The sequence below is a fragment of the Berkeleyomyces rouxiae genome, assembly GCF_048999995.1.
Source record: "Berkeleyomyces rouxiae strain 22BRR77 chromosome Unknown BrBRR77_ptg000012l, whole genome shotgun sequence".
Classification (NCBI taxonomy): domain Eukaryota; kingdom Fungi; phylum Ascomycota; class Sordariomycetes; order Microascales; family Ceratocystidaceae; genus Berkeleyomyces; species Berkeleyomyces rouxiae.
In genome coordinates this window covers 730,435-744,726 of record NW_027396502.1, presented here as the reverse complement: position 1 = coordinate 744,726, position 14,292 = coordinate 730,435, and the positions used below count along the sequence as shown (strand labels likewise).

The following is a 14,292-nucleotide window of genomic DNA, read 5'->3' as shown; positions in this document are numbered from 1 at the left end:
GATATGGCGAGTTGGCCTTCATGTTGCACAGGTGTAAAAGTAATATCGCGTACTATCTACTTGTCCCACGTGGAGCAGAGAAACTAGACATGGTTCAGTGACTGATTGATGTAGTACAGAATACTTGTATCCTTAGACTTATACTTGCCTCGTGATTGGACAACGGCTCTTCCATGGACGTTTGCGTCTTCTTGGTTCTCAAGATCAGAAATGTGGATCTTGACTAGGGTCTGCATATCAGAGATCAACCCCGCCAAATTTTCCATGAAAAAAAAAGCTGTAACCCTAGCCGCTAACCACATCCATCTGCAGCCTCTGTGATCGGGTTTGGTCATTCCTGCAGAGACTGCAAAGGCGAAAGATAGTGTCTTCTTTCCAGCCCATCCAACCAAGAAGCGAAAGCCTGGAAACCAAGCCCCACGGCAATTTCTATTGTCTTTTTCTTTGCCCTTTGTCGTCATTTTCCTACGCACTAGGAATTCTTCGCTTCTCCAACCCCAACGACCAGGATATTCATACCCACCCACCCAGCATGGCTCCGAAGAAGAAGGGCGGCAAGAAGGCTGCGGCCGATGACTGGGAGGCCGAGCTTGGCGAGGCTGCTCCCGTGGCCACACCCACCGACGCAGCCGCCGAGCCTGTTGCCGATGCGGATGGCGCTGACGCCGGTGCCGAAGAACAGGAGAGCGGCGGCGGCGGTCTCATGGCCATCATGCGCCGCAACAAGCAGAAGCAGACCAAGAAGGAGGCCGAGGCCGTCCCCGCGCAGGAGCCTGGCCGTCTGCTGACCAAGGCCGAAAAGGAAAAGCTGAAGAAGGAGCGTGAGAAGCAGCGTAAGAAGGAGCAGGTTAGTATCTCTATTTTCCGTCCCCTCTTCGTTGCCCAGGGCTGTGGAAAGGCCCCCTCACCTCCCCTCCCTCCGTCCGTTCCACAGATGCCTGCATAGCAATCTGAATCTGGTGCTAACATGCTTGAAATTAAATATAGGCTGCCCTCAAGAAGAAGAGCGGTGCTGCCGCCCCCGAACCCGCTAAGAGCGAGAAGAAGGAGGAGGCTGCCGCCCCTGCTGCCGTTGACGTTGCCGCTCCCGAACCCACCTCGGCCGCTTCGGGCTCCAAGAAGAAGATCCCCGCCCACCTGCGCCTGATCCAGCAGCAGCAGGAAGAGCGCCGCAGACGCGAGGAGGAAGCTGCTGCCACCGCTGCCGCCGAAAAGGCCCGCCTGGAGGAGCTTGAACGCAAGGAGGCCGAGGAGGCCATCCGCCGCGAGGAGATCAAGGCGGCCAAGAAGCAGCGCGAGAAGGAGAGAGTCGAGCAGTTGAAGCGCGAGGGCAAGTTCTTGTCCAAGGCCCAAAAGGAAGAGAAGATGCGCAACGAGCGCAAGCTGCAGCAGATGCTGGCTGCCGGCATCAAGGTTGGCGCCATGGACGGCGAGGACGACGACAAGGACAAGAAGAAGAAAAAGGATGATCAGCGCAAGAAGGGCCGTGGCGGCCCCTCCAAGGTTGACGAGCAAAAGGCGCTGGAAGAGGCTGCCGAGCGTGCTCGCATCGAGGCCGAGATCCTGGCCAAGGCCGCCGCCGAGAAGGCTGCCGCTGACAAGGCCGCTGCTGAAGCTGCTGAGGCTGCTGCTGCCAAGGCTGCTGAGGAGGACGACATCAAGGACAGCTGGGATGCTTCCTCGGATGAAGAGGACGAGGAGGCTGCTGGCAAGCCTACCAATGAGGACGGCGACGAGGATGATGGCGAGTCCTCGGAGGATGAAGAGACCAAGAGAACGCGTGCTGCTCTCGAGGCCCAGCGCAAGAAGGAGGCTGCCGAGCGCCGTGAAAAGGCTCACCAGGCTGCGCTCGACGCCCGCTCTGCCGACAACCTGCGCTCGCCCATTTGCTGCATTCTGGGTCACGTCGATACCGGAAAGACTAAGCTGCTAGACAAGGTCCGCCAGACCAACGTGCAGGAGGGCGAGGCCGGTGGTATTACGCAGCAGATTGGTGCTACGTACTTCCCCGTCGAGGCCATCAAGCAGAAGACGCAGGTGGTCAACAGAGACAACTCGTTTGAGTTCAAGGTGCCCGGTCTGCTCATCATTGACACGCCCGGTCACGAGTCCTTCTCCAACCTGAGATCGCGTGGTTCGTCGCTGTGCAACATTGCCATTCTGGTAGTTGACATTATGCACGGTTTGGAGCAGCAGACGCTCGAGTCGATGCGCATGCTGCGTGACCGTAAGACGCCCTTTATTGTTGCGCTCAACAAGATTGATCGTCTGTACGGCTGGAACAAGATTGACAACAACGGCTTCCGCGACTCGCTGAGCCAGCAAAACAGCAGCGTGCAAAAGGAGTTCCAGAACCGCCTGGACCAGACCAAGTTGGCCTTTGCCGAGCAGGGTTTTAACTCGGAGCTCTTTTACGAGAACCGCAACATGTCCAAGAACGTCTCGCTCGTGCCCACCTCGGCCCACACCGGCGAGGGTGTGCCCGATCTGCTGAAGCTGCTGCTGCAGCTGACCCAAGACCGCATGGTCGACAACCTGATGTACCTGTCCGAGGTGCAGGCCACCGTGCTGGAAGTCAAGGCCATTGAGGGCTTCGGCATGACCATTGACATTATCCTGTCCAACGGTGTGCTGCGCGAAGGCGACCGGATAGTGCTGTGTGGTACCGAAGGCGCCATTGTCACCAACATCCGTGCCCTGCTGACGCCGGCGCCCATGCGCGAGCTGCGCGTGCGCGGCTCCTACGTGCACAACAAGGAGATCAAGGCCGCCATGGGTATCAAGATCTCGGCGCCCGGGCTTGAGGGCGCCATTGCCGGCTCGCGCCTGCTAGTCGTCGGGCCCGACGACGACGAGGACGACCTGATTGACGAGGTCGAGAGCGATCTGGCCACGCTGTTCAGCCGGGTTGAGACGACGGGCCGCGGCGTGTCGGTCCAGGCGTCGACGCTGGGCTCGCTTGAAGCGCTGCTTGATTTCCTCAAGGACTGCAAGATCCCCGTGGCCACGGTCGGCATCGGCCCCGTGTACAAGCGCGACATTATGCAGACGGGCGTCATGCTGGAGAAGTCGCCCGACCACGCCGTCATGCTGTGCTTCGACGTCAAGGTTGACAAGGAGGCCCTGCAGTACGCCGAGGAGAATGGTATCAAGATCTTCCAGGCCGACATCATCTACCACCTCTTTGACGCCTTCACGGCCCACCAGGCCGAGATGCTCGAGAAGAAGAAGGAGGAGTCCAAGATGCTCGCTGTCTTCCCCTGCGTGCTCAACACCGTCGCCGTCTTCAACAAGACTACGCCCATTGTCGTTGGTGTCGATGTCGCCGAGGGCCAGTTGAAGATCAACACCCCGCTCGCCGCCGTGCGCACCGGCAACAACGGCCAGAAGGAGATTGTCGGTATTGGCCGAGTGTAAGTCACATCCCCCCTCACAACACACACACACACACACAGATCTACGTAAACTAACTAGCTCCCTTTTTCCCACCAACTACAGCACCTCCATCGAACGCGACCACAAGCAGATCCCCGTCTGCAAAAAGGGCCAGCCCTCGGTCGCCGTCAAGATCGAAATGGGCAACCACCAGCCAACGTACGGCCGCCACCTCGAGGAATCCGACAAGCTGTACTCGCTCATTTCGCGCGCCAGCATCGACTGCCTCAAGGACTTTTACCGCGCCGACGTGTCCAACGAGGAGTGGCTGCTTATCAAGAAGCTGAAGCCCTTGTTCGACATAGCATAGGCGTGAGAAGAGTCGAGAAAAAGAGGAAGAAAAAAAGGGGGGGGAAGTGGAAAACTTGGAGATAACCTTGTTTTTTTGTCTTTCCTTTCTGTTTTCCTCTCTTCCCTTCCTCTGTCTTTTTTTTTGTGTCGTCTTCTTTTGTTTTTCTTTTTTCTCTCCTTTTTTCTTCTTGGGACTAAAAAAATTGAATGGGCAAGGGAAAGAAATAATAAATTGGCATGTAACGTAACAATTGAAGAAAATAAAAAAGGCACCCTTTCAAAAAAAAAAAAAAAAAAGAAATCAGCCTCTCAACGTGGTGATGTTCGTGAAGTTGAAGTCGTGAAATGATCATGTGACTGGGCATTCAGGATGTCACTTTTCGGCTGCTTACTCATCCGTACCACACGAGCAAGAAGCCCATCACTCACATCTCCCAACATTCATTTCCACATGACATCTACACCACATTTTCCAGCCTTTGCCGAAGTTCTTTTTTTTATAAGTTTGTTTCATTCATTCTTGTTTGCATCAAAACGTACATAAATAACAAATGGTGGTTGGTTTATCCTTTTCTTTCTTTGTTCTTTTTTTTGAGGGTGCGTGTGTATGCCTCATCCTCCCATAACCTTCGTCTAAAAAATCAAAAAGGGGAGAAGGGGGGGAGAAGAAGATGAAGAGTTGTCAGCTTATTTGGGGTCTTCAGACTTGGTCTCGGCATCAGTCATGACCTCATCGGCTTTGGCAGCCTCAGCGGCCTCAGCGGCCTTGGCAGCGGCCTTGGCGGCGCGCTCGGCCTCGGCACGCTCGAGGGCAGCCTGGCGCTCAGCCTCGACCTTGTCAAAGTAGCGGCCCAGGACGGGGCCGGCCATCATGCGCAGCTCCTCAAACTTGGCAATGTAGACGCTCTTGCCGGCATCCTCGCCATCCTCGTACAGCCAGTCCTATTTGGTCGAGAGATATTAGCAGGCTATTCATATTTTGATGTCACGGTTACGGGAAAACTGGAAAAAGGCTTACCTCGGCAGCAGTCAGCTTCTCGCGCATAGCATCCTTCTCCTCCTCACTGGCCAGGTCGGCAAGCTGGTCGTCCAGCTTACCACGGAGGTCGTAGATGTAGGTCTCGAGCTCGTTCTTTTTCTCCTCGGTGTCGGCAACCAACTTGTCCTCGGCAGCCATGGAAGCCTCCTGCTCCTGGAAAGCAACTCTGGTGGCCTCGTCAAGCGAGTGGGTGCCGCTGACAATGGGAAGATCGCCCTTGCGAACCTGCTTCTTCACAAGGCGGGTCTTCTTGGGAGCGTCGGTATCCATAGACTCGGGGTCTTCATCCTTAATTTCCTCCTCGACTTCCTGGTCCTCAACGTAGTATCCGCTCTCAACGTTTAGGATACCGTGGATGTTGACACGGGCCTTCAGCTTGCAGATCATGAAGTCCTCCTTGCCATCGGCCTTGACACCCTTGACAGAGAACTTGCCAATCCAGGGCTTGACAGAGCCAGGCAGTTGCTCGGGGGCAGCATACCGGGCCTCCAGGTCAAAGGGCTGCTTGCGGTAGAAGGTCAGAATCTTGGTAGAAGGCAGAATGTTGCCCTGGTTGAAGACAGTCAGGCTAGTGTCCTCATCGGGAATATCGGGAGCCTTCTCCCAGGTGAACTCGATGGGGTAGCTGACAATGTCCTGGACGGCGAAGTCACGGACACGGAAGACGGGAGACAGAATAGCACAGCTGAACGTGCAGCCACGGGCAACAGCCTCATCCTGGTTAGAGGTGTAAGAAAGGGGCTTGCCAAAGAACTCCTGGATGCGGTCCTTGAGAGAAGGGACACGCAGACCACCACCAATGACCTCAACGATATCAATATCGTCCTTGGTCAGCTTGGCCTCGGCCAGAGCCTGCTCAAGGGGAACATGAACTCTGTCGAGCAGGGGCTTAACCATGTCTTCGAACTCCTGGCGGGTGATCATGGCGCTGACATCAACGTCGTTCATGACCGACTCAATGTTTATGGGAGCCTGCTGGTTGGCGGACAGGATTTTCTTGACCTTCTCGGCAGCAGTCAGAACACGGCTGTTGGCACGGGGGTTAGTGAAGATGTCGATCTTGTACTTGGCGAGGAACTCCTTCTGCAGGTGGTCGACCAGAGCCTTGTCAAAGTCACGGCCACCAAAGTGACGGTCGCAGGCAGTGGACTTGACGCAGAGCTCGCCCTTGCGGAGCTCGACGATGGAGCAGGTGTAGTCACTGTGGCCGACATCAACAAAGGCGACACGGCGGGGAGCCTCCTCGGGGCCGGGAAGGTCCAGCTTGGTGATACCATAGCCCAGAGCAGCAGCAGTGGTGCTGTTCATCAGACGCAGCAGCTTGATGCCAGCAATGTCAGCGGCGTCAACCAGAGCGCGGCGCTGGGCATCAGTGAACCAGGCGGGGACGGACATGACAAGCTCCTGGACGGGGAGCTTCAGCTCCTTGGTGGCAGTGTCCTTGATCTTGCTCAGGTACATGGCAACCAGCTGGATGGCGGTGAAGCGCTGCTTCTCGCCGCGGTAGTTGACCTCGACACCGACCTGTCCGTTGATGTCGACAATGGGGGCGCTCATGTACTGCTGCTCAATCTGCATCTCAGGGTCGTTGAACGAGCGGCCAATCAGGCGCTTCAGGCAGCCAACGGTGTTCTTAAGGTTAGAGATCTCCTGGGTCTTGGCAGCCTCACCGAGGTAGCGGCTCTTGGGGCCGAAGCCGACCAGAGAACTAGACGAGTGTTAGCACGGGATATGCGACGAAGCGGAGCGGGTCCTGGGAGCGGAAAGCACGTACGGAGTGGAGCGGTTAGAGACTTCATTGGCGATCTGGACACAGTCAGTTAGCATCAGACAGCCATCAACACCGGCAGAGGCGGTTCACGGAGCGGAGGAAGACTCACAACATCGACACCGCGGTTTCTCGCGACTCCAATGACAGTCTTGAGGTTACCGAAATCGATTCCTGCCCAGCAGCGCTGCGTTAGCCACGAGGTTCTTCTCAGCGGTAGATGGCGGCGTTCCAAGCGGCCCGCGGGCCTCCGGTGGCCCCAAAAACAAGGCCATCAGCGGGCGGCTCTGGCGTTTTCGGAGGGCTTGCCATGAGGGCGCCAAGCGGCTCCGCGGGGTCGAGAATATTTTTAATCGGATTTGCAACTAATACAACCGAGGGGTCCCAAAGAAGAAAAGAACAGCAATTTTTAGCGAGGGCCACACTTACCAACGACGCTCATGGCGATAGAATCTGGGAGAGTATGTGTAGAAAGGAAAAGGGGGTATATCGACAAGCAAAAAGCACGGCGAACCAGGCAGGCGGAAAAGAGTCGGAGGTTCTGGCAGAGAGAGACTCTAAATCGAGAAAAAAAGTTGCAGGTTTGATGGAGCGAGGAGACAAGATGGGCGAGAGAATGCTTAGGCGAAGGATTTGGGAGCAAATGGCGGGGTGGTGGGACAGCCGGGCTGTTAGGGTTAGTCGTCAAACACAGCAGTCAGTATCAGTTGGTTGGTGAAGATTGAATTGTAGGGCACGGCAAAGACGGCGGGTGGGCAGATGGAGAGAAAGGAGAGCCGGGAGTATTGCGAGAAACAGAGAGTCGTTCTATTTATTTCCTTCTTGTTTGCCTAGCCAGCCGCCGCGTCTTTCTATCTGATTGGTATCAGGATGGCCGAGACCACAGAAGAAAGAAGAAGAGCACAAGTGCCCAGCATCGTGAGGCGCCGTAGCACCAGGCCCTCAGCGGCTCTTCAGTGGACTCGCGGGCTCGCCTACAGGGGTCTTGCTGCCTGAAGAGCCCTACAAGCATCCCCTAAGCGATGACTCTTGCCACGGCACGCCCTCTCTATCCAGCCCAGGCCGGTCTTTGTGCCCAATTTTAGCCCCACCAACAACGGCGACTTCTGGCTGCAAATCGAATCGCAGAGAAGTTTCCAGCACTTTCGGCCTATACAGGAATACAAAGGTACATGTGTACAAGTAGCTACATGCAAAAAATACACATCGCAGCGCAAGTCGACGGTTAGATGAGCAGCTACCACATAAACAGCGTCCAGCCCGTCCTCTGCGCGCATCCAAAAGTAAGTACCTTTGTGCATTTGTAAGTATGTACATATGTACACACATAAATATATGCGGTAATTGGGCAAGTGGCCTGTGCAACTGCTTCATAGAAAGAGCCCTCTCAGAAAATAGCAAAATCGTGCTCTTCACCGCTCACCGCTCACCGAGACCAACTCGGTGACCGACCAACGCCCCACTAATCCTATCTGCCTTATCGTTATCGCGCCGAAGAAATCTTTTATCGCGAGCCGCTGACAGAATGATTTTTTTTTGTCGAGGCACCGCAGACTGCCAGCAAACCCGCACTCTGCTCTGTCCAATTTTTTTCCCGCCCAGATCTAACGTCGCAAAGCTGTTTGTTGTCTTTTTTGTGTCCCTCTTTTTTTTCTTTTGCATTTGCGCTGGTTTTCTATTAGTCGCTTTTAATCTTCACAACTCCTGCAAAAATGGCCCCTTCCAAGACGGTTGTTGCCCCGGCGCAGACCTCTGTTGAGTCTCTCCTCAACGCCGACCAGGTACGAAGAATCTCCTTTGGGCAAAAGCCCCAGTCAGTTCCAGCTTGCTAACCCAATTCTTTCTGTTCAGACCCTCAAGGCTTCCAAGGCTCTGCTTTCTCACATCAAGAAGTCTGCGGTTGAAAAATCCGAGTCTGCGCCCAAGAAGTCCCTGCTTGACGACCCCGACGCCGAGACTCCGTCTTCCATAAGCGAGACTCCTATCTGGCTGAATCTGACGACCAAGAGACACATCTCCGATACTTCGCGCCTGCAGCCCTCCAAGATTGCCCTTCCGCACAGCCTGAACACCAGCGAATGGTCGACCATCTGCCTGATCACTGCCGACCCTCAGCGCGCGTACAAGAACATTATTGGCTCAGAGGACTTCCCCCCTGAGCTAGCCAAGCGCATCACCCGTGTAATCGATCTGTCCAAGCTCAAGGCCAAGTACAGCCAGTACGAAGCCCAGCGCAAGCTATTTTCCGAGCACGAGGTCTTCCTGGGTGATGACCGCATCATCAACCGTCTGCCTAAGGCTCTGGGCAAGACCTTTTACAAGTCGACCACCAAGCGGCCCATTCCCGTTGTGCTGCAGTCCAAGGCTCCCCGTGGCGCCGACGGCAAGCGTGCCAAGCGCGTCAAGACCGAGGACAACATCAACGCCGGTACTGCCGCTGAGATTGCTGCCGAGATCGAAAAGGCGCTGAGCTCTGCGCTGGTGAACCTGTCGCCGTCAACAAACACCGCCATCCGCGTGGGCTATGCCAGCTGGTCGGGCGAGCAGATTGCAGCCAACGTCACGGCTGTCGTCAGCGCGCTGGTTGAGAAATTTGTGCCGCAGAAGTGGAACAACGTGCGGAGTCTGATGATCAAGGGCCCCGAGACCGCAGCGCTGCCCATCTACCAGGCCCAAGAGCTGTGGCTGGAAGGCAAGGACGTGGTTGCCGACGAGACCGAGGAAGCCAAGGCCCTCAAGGCGGCGCAAAAGGCCAACATTGGCAAGAAGCGCAAGGCCGTGTCCGGCGCTTCGTCCGAGGCCGGCGAGTCTACCGACAAGGCCGTCAAGGAGCCTGCTACCAAAAAGGCCAAGGCTGCTGCTGCCGCCGCTGCGGCTGTCGAGACCGAGACCAAGCAGCTCAACACCAAGATTGCCGACCGGAAAACAAAGCTGAAGAAGGCCAAGGCCAAGGCAGCCAAGTCTATGGACTAGACTGGATAGGAGGACAGGAAAAGGAGGACCGGGCTTGGAGAGGGCACGTTTCGTCCCAGACGAAGGGGGAGGAGAAGGAGGTAGACAAAAGATGCGAGGGGGAGGGGAGGAACAAGAGGGAAACCATACGAGTCTGTTTTCGCTGCCACTACTACATCTCTCTGTTTATTGTCTTTTACGTTGACTTGGCGGGATTTGCTTGCAAACCTTATGGGCGTTTCTGGAGTTTTGTGAGATTCACCACATAAAAAACAAACACATAAAAAACAACGGCACTTGGTACTTGTACATGCAACCGTCGCGCTCCCACTTTCATTGTCTCCATCTCTCGCTGTCTCTATGGCCGACTCTGTTGCCGTCTCACCACTCCCGCACCACACCGGTCCGCCGGCGATACACCGACCGCGCCAGCCTCACCGCATCGACAGCCAGAATCGCGACGCACGTAACCGACAGCGGCACCATCCACCACTCCCAGCCGGCCACACGCAGCACAGCACCACGCTCCCCGGGATCCCCGACGCCAGCAAGCCAGCACACAGCCAGCACCAGCGCGCCGATAATAAGCCGCGGCGCATCGCGCAGGAGCACGGCGCGCAGCCACTGGCGCATGCGGTCGGCGGGCGTGCGGCGGTGGAAGCACACCTTGGTGTTGTAGATCATGCAGCCAATGCCCGGGCGCGCCTCGCACTCGAGGTGGTTGCGGTAGTGTTGGATCAGGAGGCTACAGAGAGCAGAGTGTCAGCGTGGCAGGAGAGAGGAACAGGCTGGCTGGCCCAGACGGTGTCTAGTAGCCTGAGCGCGGCTGGGCCATGGCCTCGCTAAACGGGACTCACTTACGGCACGCTGCCACGGCAGAACCGCAGGTCACTACCGAGATCACATTTCCTGTCGTTTGGGCACTTGAGATGCAAACTGCGCCGCAGCACAAGCCACTCCACCTTGACCGTGACGCCGGTATCGACCAGATGGTACAGATAGCTGCTGCAGTGCTTCAGCGACAGCGCATCCGGGTAGATCAGCAGGCGCGAAACCATCAGGTGGATTTCCGTCGGCAAATCCATGAACTTGATGCCGGCCCCGGCCCCGGCCATGCGGGCGCTCTGCAGCGGCCGTGTCTTGTCGACGATCCCTGTGGCGGCGCCGCGCCGGCTCTCGGCTAGCAAGGACCCGCACTCTGCGGCAGAGACGGCGGCGGTGCTGGCGCGTGTGGGGCCGCGATCGCGCCGGAGAGACGACAGCATTTTTCAAGTCTTTTCTTCAGATACTCTCGCAGAGACAGCGCGAAACAAAAAAAAAAAAAAAAGAAATGCGAGAGAGCTGGAGAGAGGGAGCACAAGACGCCCTGGATAAAAGGAGAAGAGAAAATAAAAAATAAAAAGTGACCAGCAAAGCGCTTGTTTCAAGTTTACCCTTTATTTTCGTGCATGTAAGTCTTTGCCGTTGGTTGTATTGTTGGGGCAACCAACAAGACCGCAGCCCTGGCGAAAGGCTCACAATGACTCGACCAAGAAGTCCCACCACTTCCACTCTGCTGTGCCAAAGCTTCACACTCAAGTTTCTTCACAACATCGTCATCACAACTTGGTGGGCGCGCAGATGTTAATTCGGCTGCCTGCGCGTACCAAGGGTTACATACCCTAGTGCGACGGGATGGATACTATCCCCTCTTTTTCTTTTATTTTCTCGGTGGCATCATGTTGAGTCTGCCTTGGCTGACTTTGCTGCAACTTTTTTTTCTTCTCCTGTTGTACATGCATGAAAGAAAAATGCAACGCTGAAGAAAGAGGCTGAACGCCTCCCACTCAAAGCTAAAAAGAAAAAAGGAGTCTTCAAGAGCGTCGGGCGTAGGAAAAACGTGGAGAAAAATAAAAGATACAAGAGGAACGAGAAAAAACTGCAACAGCTGGGGTAACAGTGCAGATACAGTGCAATAAGCCAGCGCACATATCGACGGTGTGCAAAACATGCCCCAAAGGAGACCTGTCTGCATAGTCAAAGAGCGAAGGAAACCAAACCAACCCAGAAAAAACAACCAAAAAATCTTGTGCAATATGTAAAGACCTGCAACTATGCATCCTGGACAGAACAGCCCGGCCTATCGCGCATCCAGAGCCCAAGGTCGACGTGGTTCTGGGTCTCGGTCAACGATGCGCGCACTGTGCCGGACTGTTCCCGTGTCGCCGAGCGCCATCTGTGATTGGCCCGCCAACTCTACATGTGCTGCGCTGTGATTGGCTGCGGAACCTCATGCCGCGGGCGGTCTCCCTGGGTGGTAAGTTATGTATCAAGCTTAACTTGACTTGATCTGCGCGCATTACATCTTGGACGGGCAAGTCTGTGAGGTTGTTCAAGCTTTTCTGTTTTCTCCTTTGGCCCCGTGGCTCGTTCCTCTGCGACCTACAGGCTCCATCGACGTCACTTCAAGCCACCGCGCCTGCTGCACCGCACATAACCGCCCTGCATCATGCAACCACAAGCAGCAATAAGACATATCTAATGTGCTTCCTTTGATGGGGCCTCGTTGGGGGTCCCATTCCGGGGGCCCGTGTCGTACCCGCATCTATAGACGCCGAGTGTAGCCTTCTCTGTAGCCGGGCGTAAGCCCCCTGGCTGTTATCACCAGCAACACCCAGAGAGACAACAACAAGTGGGCGAGTGCCAGGGGGTTATCAGGAAAAAGATATTGCAAGTCTTCCCTGCGTAGATTGCTGGTGATACGACGTGAAGAAGAAAAACGCCCAGTTACCGCCGATAAAAAAAGGAAATAAAACAAAGACCACACACTGGCCTTGTTTGCAACTGAGCTGCCATAGGTAACATAGTGCGCACCTGTTCCGCCCAGGATCAGCCCTGGGATAACACGGCCGTTCGTCCTGGTCAAGAGACAACATGGATCAAGTAGGCTCTAAGACTAACAACCAGATGCCGGCCCAGTCACGGTGACAGCGAGGACATGTATGGTCAGTACGGGCACAAAGAGGACACAGGCGAGCTGGCGTGAGGATGAACAAAAGGATAAGAGGAGCAGCCCTTCCCCAGCGACCAAAGCCGGTTCTCCACGCCTGTCTCTTTCCCTTTCCTTTTTCGCCTGCCGTGTTGGACTGCCAGTAGTGTCTCCCACCACATCCCCTTCTCCGTCTCCATTCTCTTCAAGAGAGCCCACTCTATACACACATACACACTGCTCGCGCCCCGTCACTCGCCACCATGACCATGCCCTCGTCCTTCACGCCCGTCCACCCCCCGCAGGCAACCGGGCCGCCCCCCGCGCCGCTCCAGGTGCCCGCACGCCTGCCGCAGCCCATCCCGCAGCAGTACTACCCACCGCCGATGGCGCAGCCTGCAGCGCCCGTGGCCGTGGCCGCAGCTGCATCCCGGCTCAGACAGCCGGCGCTGATCATCGACACGCCGGCGTGGGTTGTCGGTGTCTTTAGTGCCATTGCCGGGCTGACGCTTCCGATCCTCGGGCTGTCCGCCCGCATCATGCATGACTTGTACCTGAGCTGCAACGGCCTGTCGCTCGCTGTTGTAAGTGGCCGCCTCTCTCTCTCCGCTCGCCAAGTCTTTGAACTGTGTCTCGTTCCTAACTCTTCCACGCCCGCTAGTCCATCATGACCTGGTTCGCCGTGGCCTACGTCGTCTTCACCGAGAAGATGCCCGCCCTGCGCGGCTACTACCACGTCTTCATCGTCATCGCAACCAACCTGTGGATGACGCTGATGTGGCTCATCACCATGGCCGTTGTCGCCCACAAGCGCTCGCAGTTCAAGTACCCCGTGACCCTTACCAACTGCTTTAACGACGGCAGCCTGCTCAACAGCAGCACCTGCAGCATCTTTCGCCGCTGGTATGTCCAGGTGCTCACCAAGAAGGGCCTGGCCATGGAAGTCGCCATTGCCTGCCTGTCCGCTCTGCAGATGTAAGTCCCCCACCACCGACCCCCCGCGTCTCGGCTCCTGCTGACACTGCCTCCCTCCCCCGCCACTCAGGATCCTCTACCTCGTCATCTCCATCTGGTTCATCAAGACCTACTTCGACCTGCGCAAGGGCGTCGCCGCACCCGCGCCCACCGGCCCCGGCCCCATCGAAGCCCAAGCCTCCGTTGTTGCCGCCGCCTACCCCGAAAAGCCTCTCGCCACCGGCCCAGCTCCGCCCGTCTACAACATGCCCCCCGCTCCCGCTCCCGCGCCCGCGCCCGCACCCATGTACCAGCCGGTGCCCCAGAACCCCGCGCCCTACCACGCGCCCGTCGACCACCCGGCCCCGTCGTCGCCGGCGCCCATGTCGGCCGTGTCAGCTGTGTCACCTGCGCCCTCGGCCGCCGTGCTCTACTCGCCCACGCCCCCGGCGGCGGCGGCACCGCCTACTATGAGCGTGCCCTCGGATGTCTCGGAGCTGCCGTCGCATGCGCAGCAGCAGATGAACCCCCCGGTCGAGATGTATGCAGAGCAGCGCAACCGTGACCAGAAGTAGGCGCGTCTATTAGACCGCTCGCGCTTGTTTTGTATGAACTTGGGTATGAAAGGGTTTTGTAAATATGTTGAAGATATTCTGGGTCTACTCTCGTTTGGTTTTTTTGTTTCTTTCTTCTGAAAAGCTTGGCTTTGGAGCTGTTAATAATACCTTTGATGTAACTAAGTACCCATGCACATACATGCACTTGAAGAAATCATATGTAACTAATCAATGTTACACCAAGCAAACCTCTTCCCCAGTCGAGGAATCTAAGAACAATGGAATATTTATTCATGCATCGTCAATTGATTCATTAATGGTCATAATG

General features: G+C 56.3%; 5 protein-coding genes across 5 annotated transcripts; 3 read left to right on the top strand and 2 right to left on the bottom strand.

Moving 5' to 3' along the window:
* Positions 1-532: 532 nt before the first annotated feature.
* BROUX77_007496 (uncharacterized protein) lies at positions 533-3,745 on the top strand (the record flags this gene model as incomplete). Its single annotated transcript, XM_073752598.1, has 3 exons — positions 533-925; positions 988-3,413; positions 3,499-3,745. The coding sequence occupies 3 exons, from the start codon at positions 533-535 to the stop codon at positions 3,743-3,745; spliced, it is 3,066 nt and encodes a 1,021-aa protein (XP_073601789.1).
* A 668-nt stretch (positions 3,746-4,413) lies between these two features.
* BROUX77_007495 (uncharacterized protein) lies at positions 4,414-6,975 on the bottom strand (the record flags this gene model as incomplete). Its single annotated transcript, XM_073752595.1, has 5 exons — positions 4,414-4,668; positions 4,745-6,473; positions 6,540-6,571; positions 6,646-6,707; positions 6,963-6,975. The coding sequence occupies 5 exons, from the start codon at positions 6,973-6,975 to the stop codon at positions 4,414-4,416; spliced, it is 2,091 nt and encodes a 696-aa protein (XP_073601788.1).
* A 1,270-nt stretch (positions 6,976-8,245) lies between these two features.
* Positions 8,246-9,506, top strand: BROUX77_007494 (uncharacterized protein; the record flags this gene model as incomplete). Its single annotated transcript, XM_073752594.1, has 2 exons — positions 8,246-8,314; positions 8,385-9,506. 2 exons carry the CDS (start codon positions 8,246-8,248, stop codon positions 9,504-9,506), a joined length of 1,191 nt encoding a protein of 396 aa, XP_073601787.1.
* Positions 9,507-9,866: 360 nt separating this feature from the next.
* Positions 9,867-10,750, bottom strand: BROUX77_007493 (uncharacterized protein; the record flags this gene model as incomplete). The annotated part of the gene is made up of 2 exons (XM_073752593.1): positions 9,867-10,230; positions 10,347-10,750. The coding sequence occupies 2 exons, from the start codon at positions 10,748-10,750 to the stop codon at positions 9,867-9,869; spliced, it is 768 nt and encodes a 255-aa protein (XP_073601786.1).
* Positions 10,751-12,716: 1,966 nt separating this feature from the next.
* BROUX77_007492 (uncharacterized protein) lies at positions 12,717-13,982 on the top strand (the record flags this gene model as incomplete). The annotated part of the gene is made up of 3 exons (XM_073752592.1): positions 12,717-13,037; positions 13,115-13,428; positions 13,499-13,982. 3 exons carry the CDS (start codon positions 12,717-12,719, stop codon positions 13,980-13,982), a joined length of 1,119 nt encoding a protein of 372 aa, XP_073601785.1.
* Between the last annotated feature and the right edge of the window lie 310 nt (positions 13,983-14,292).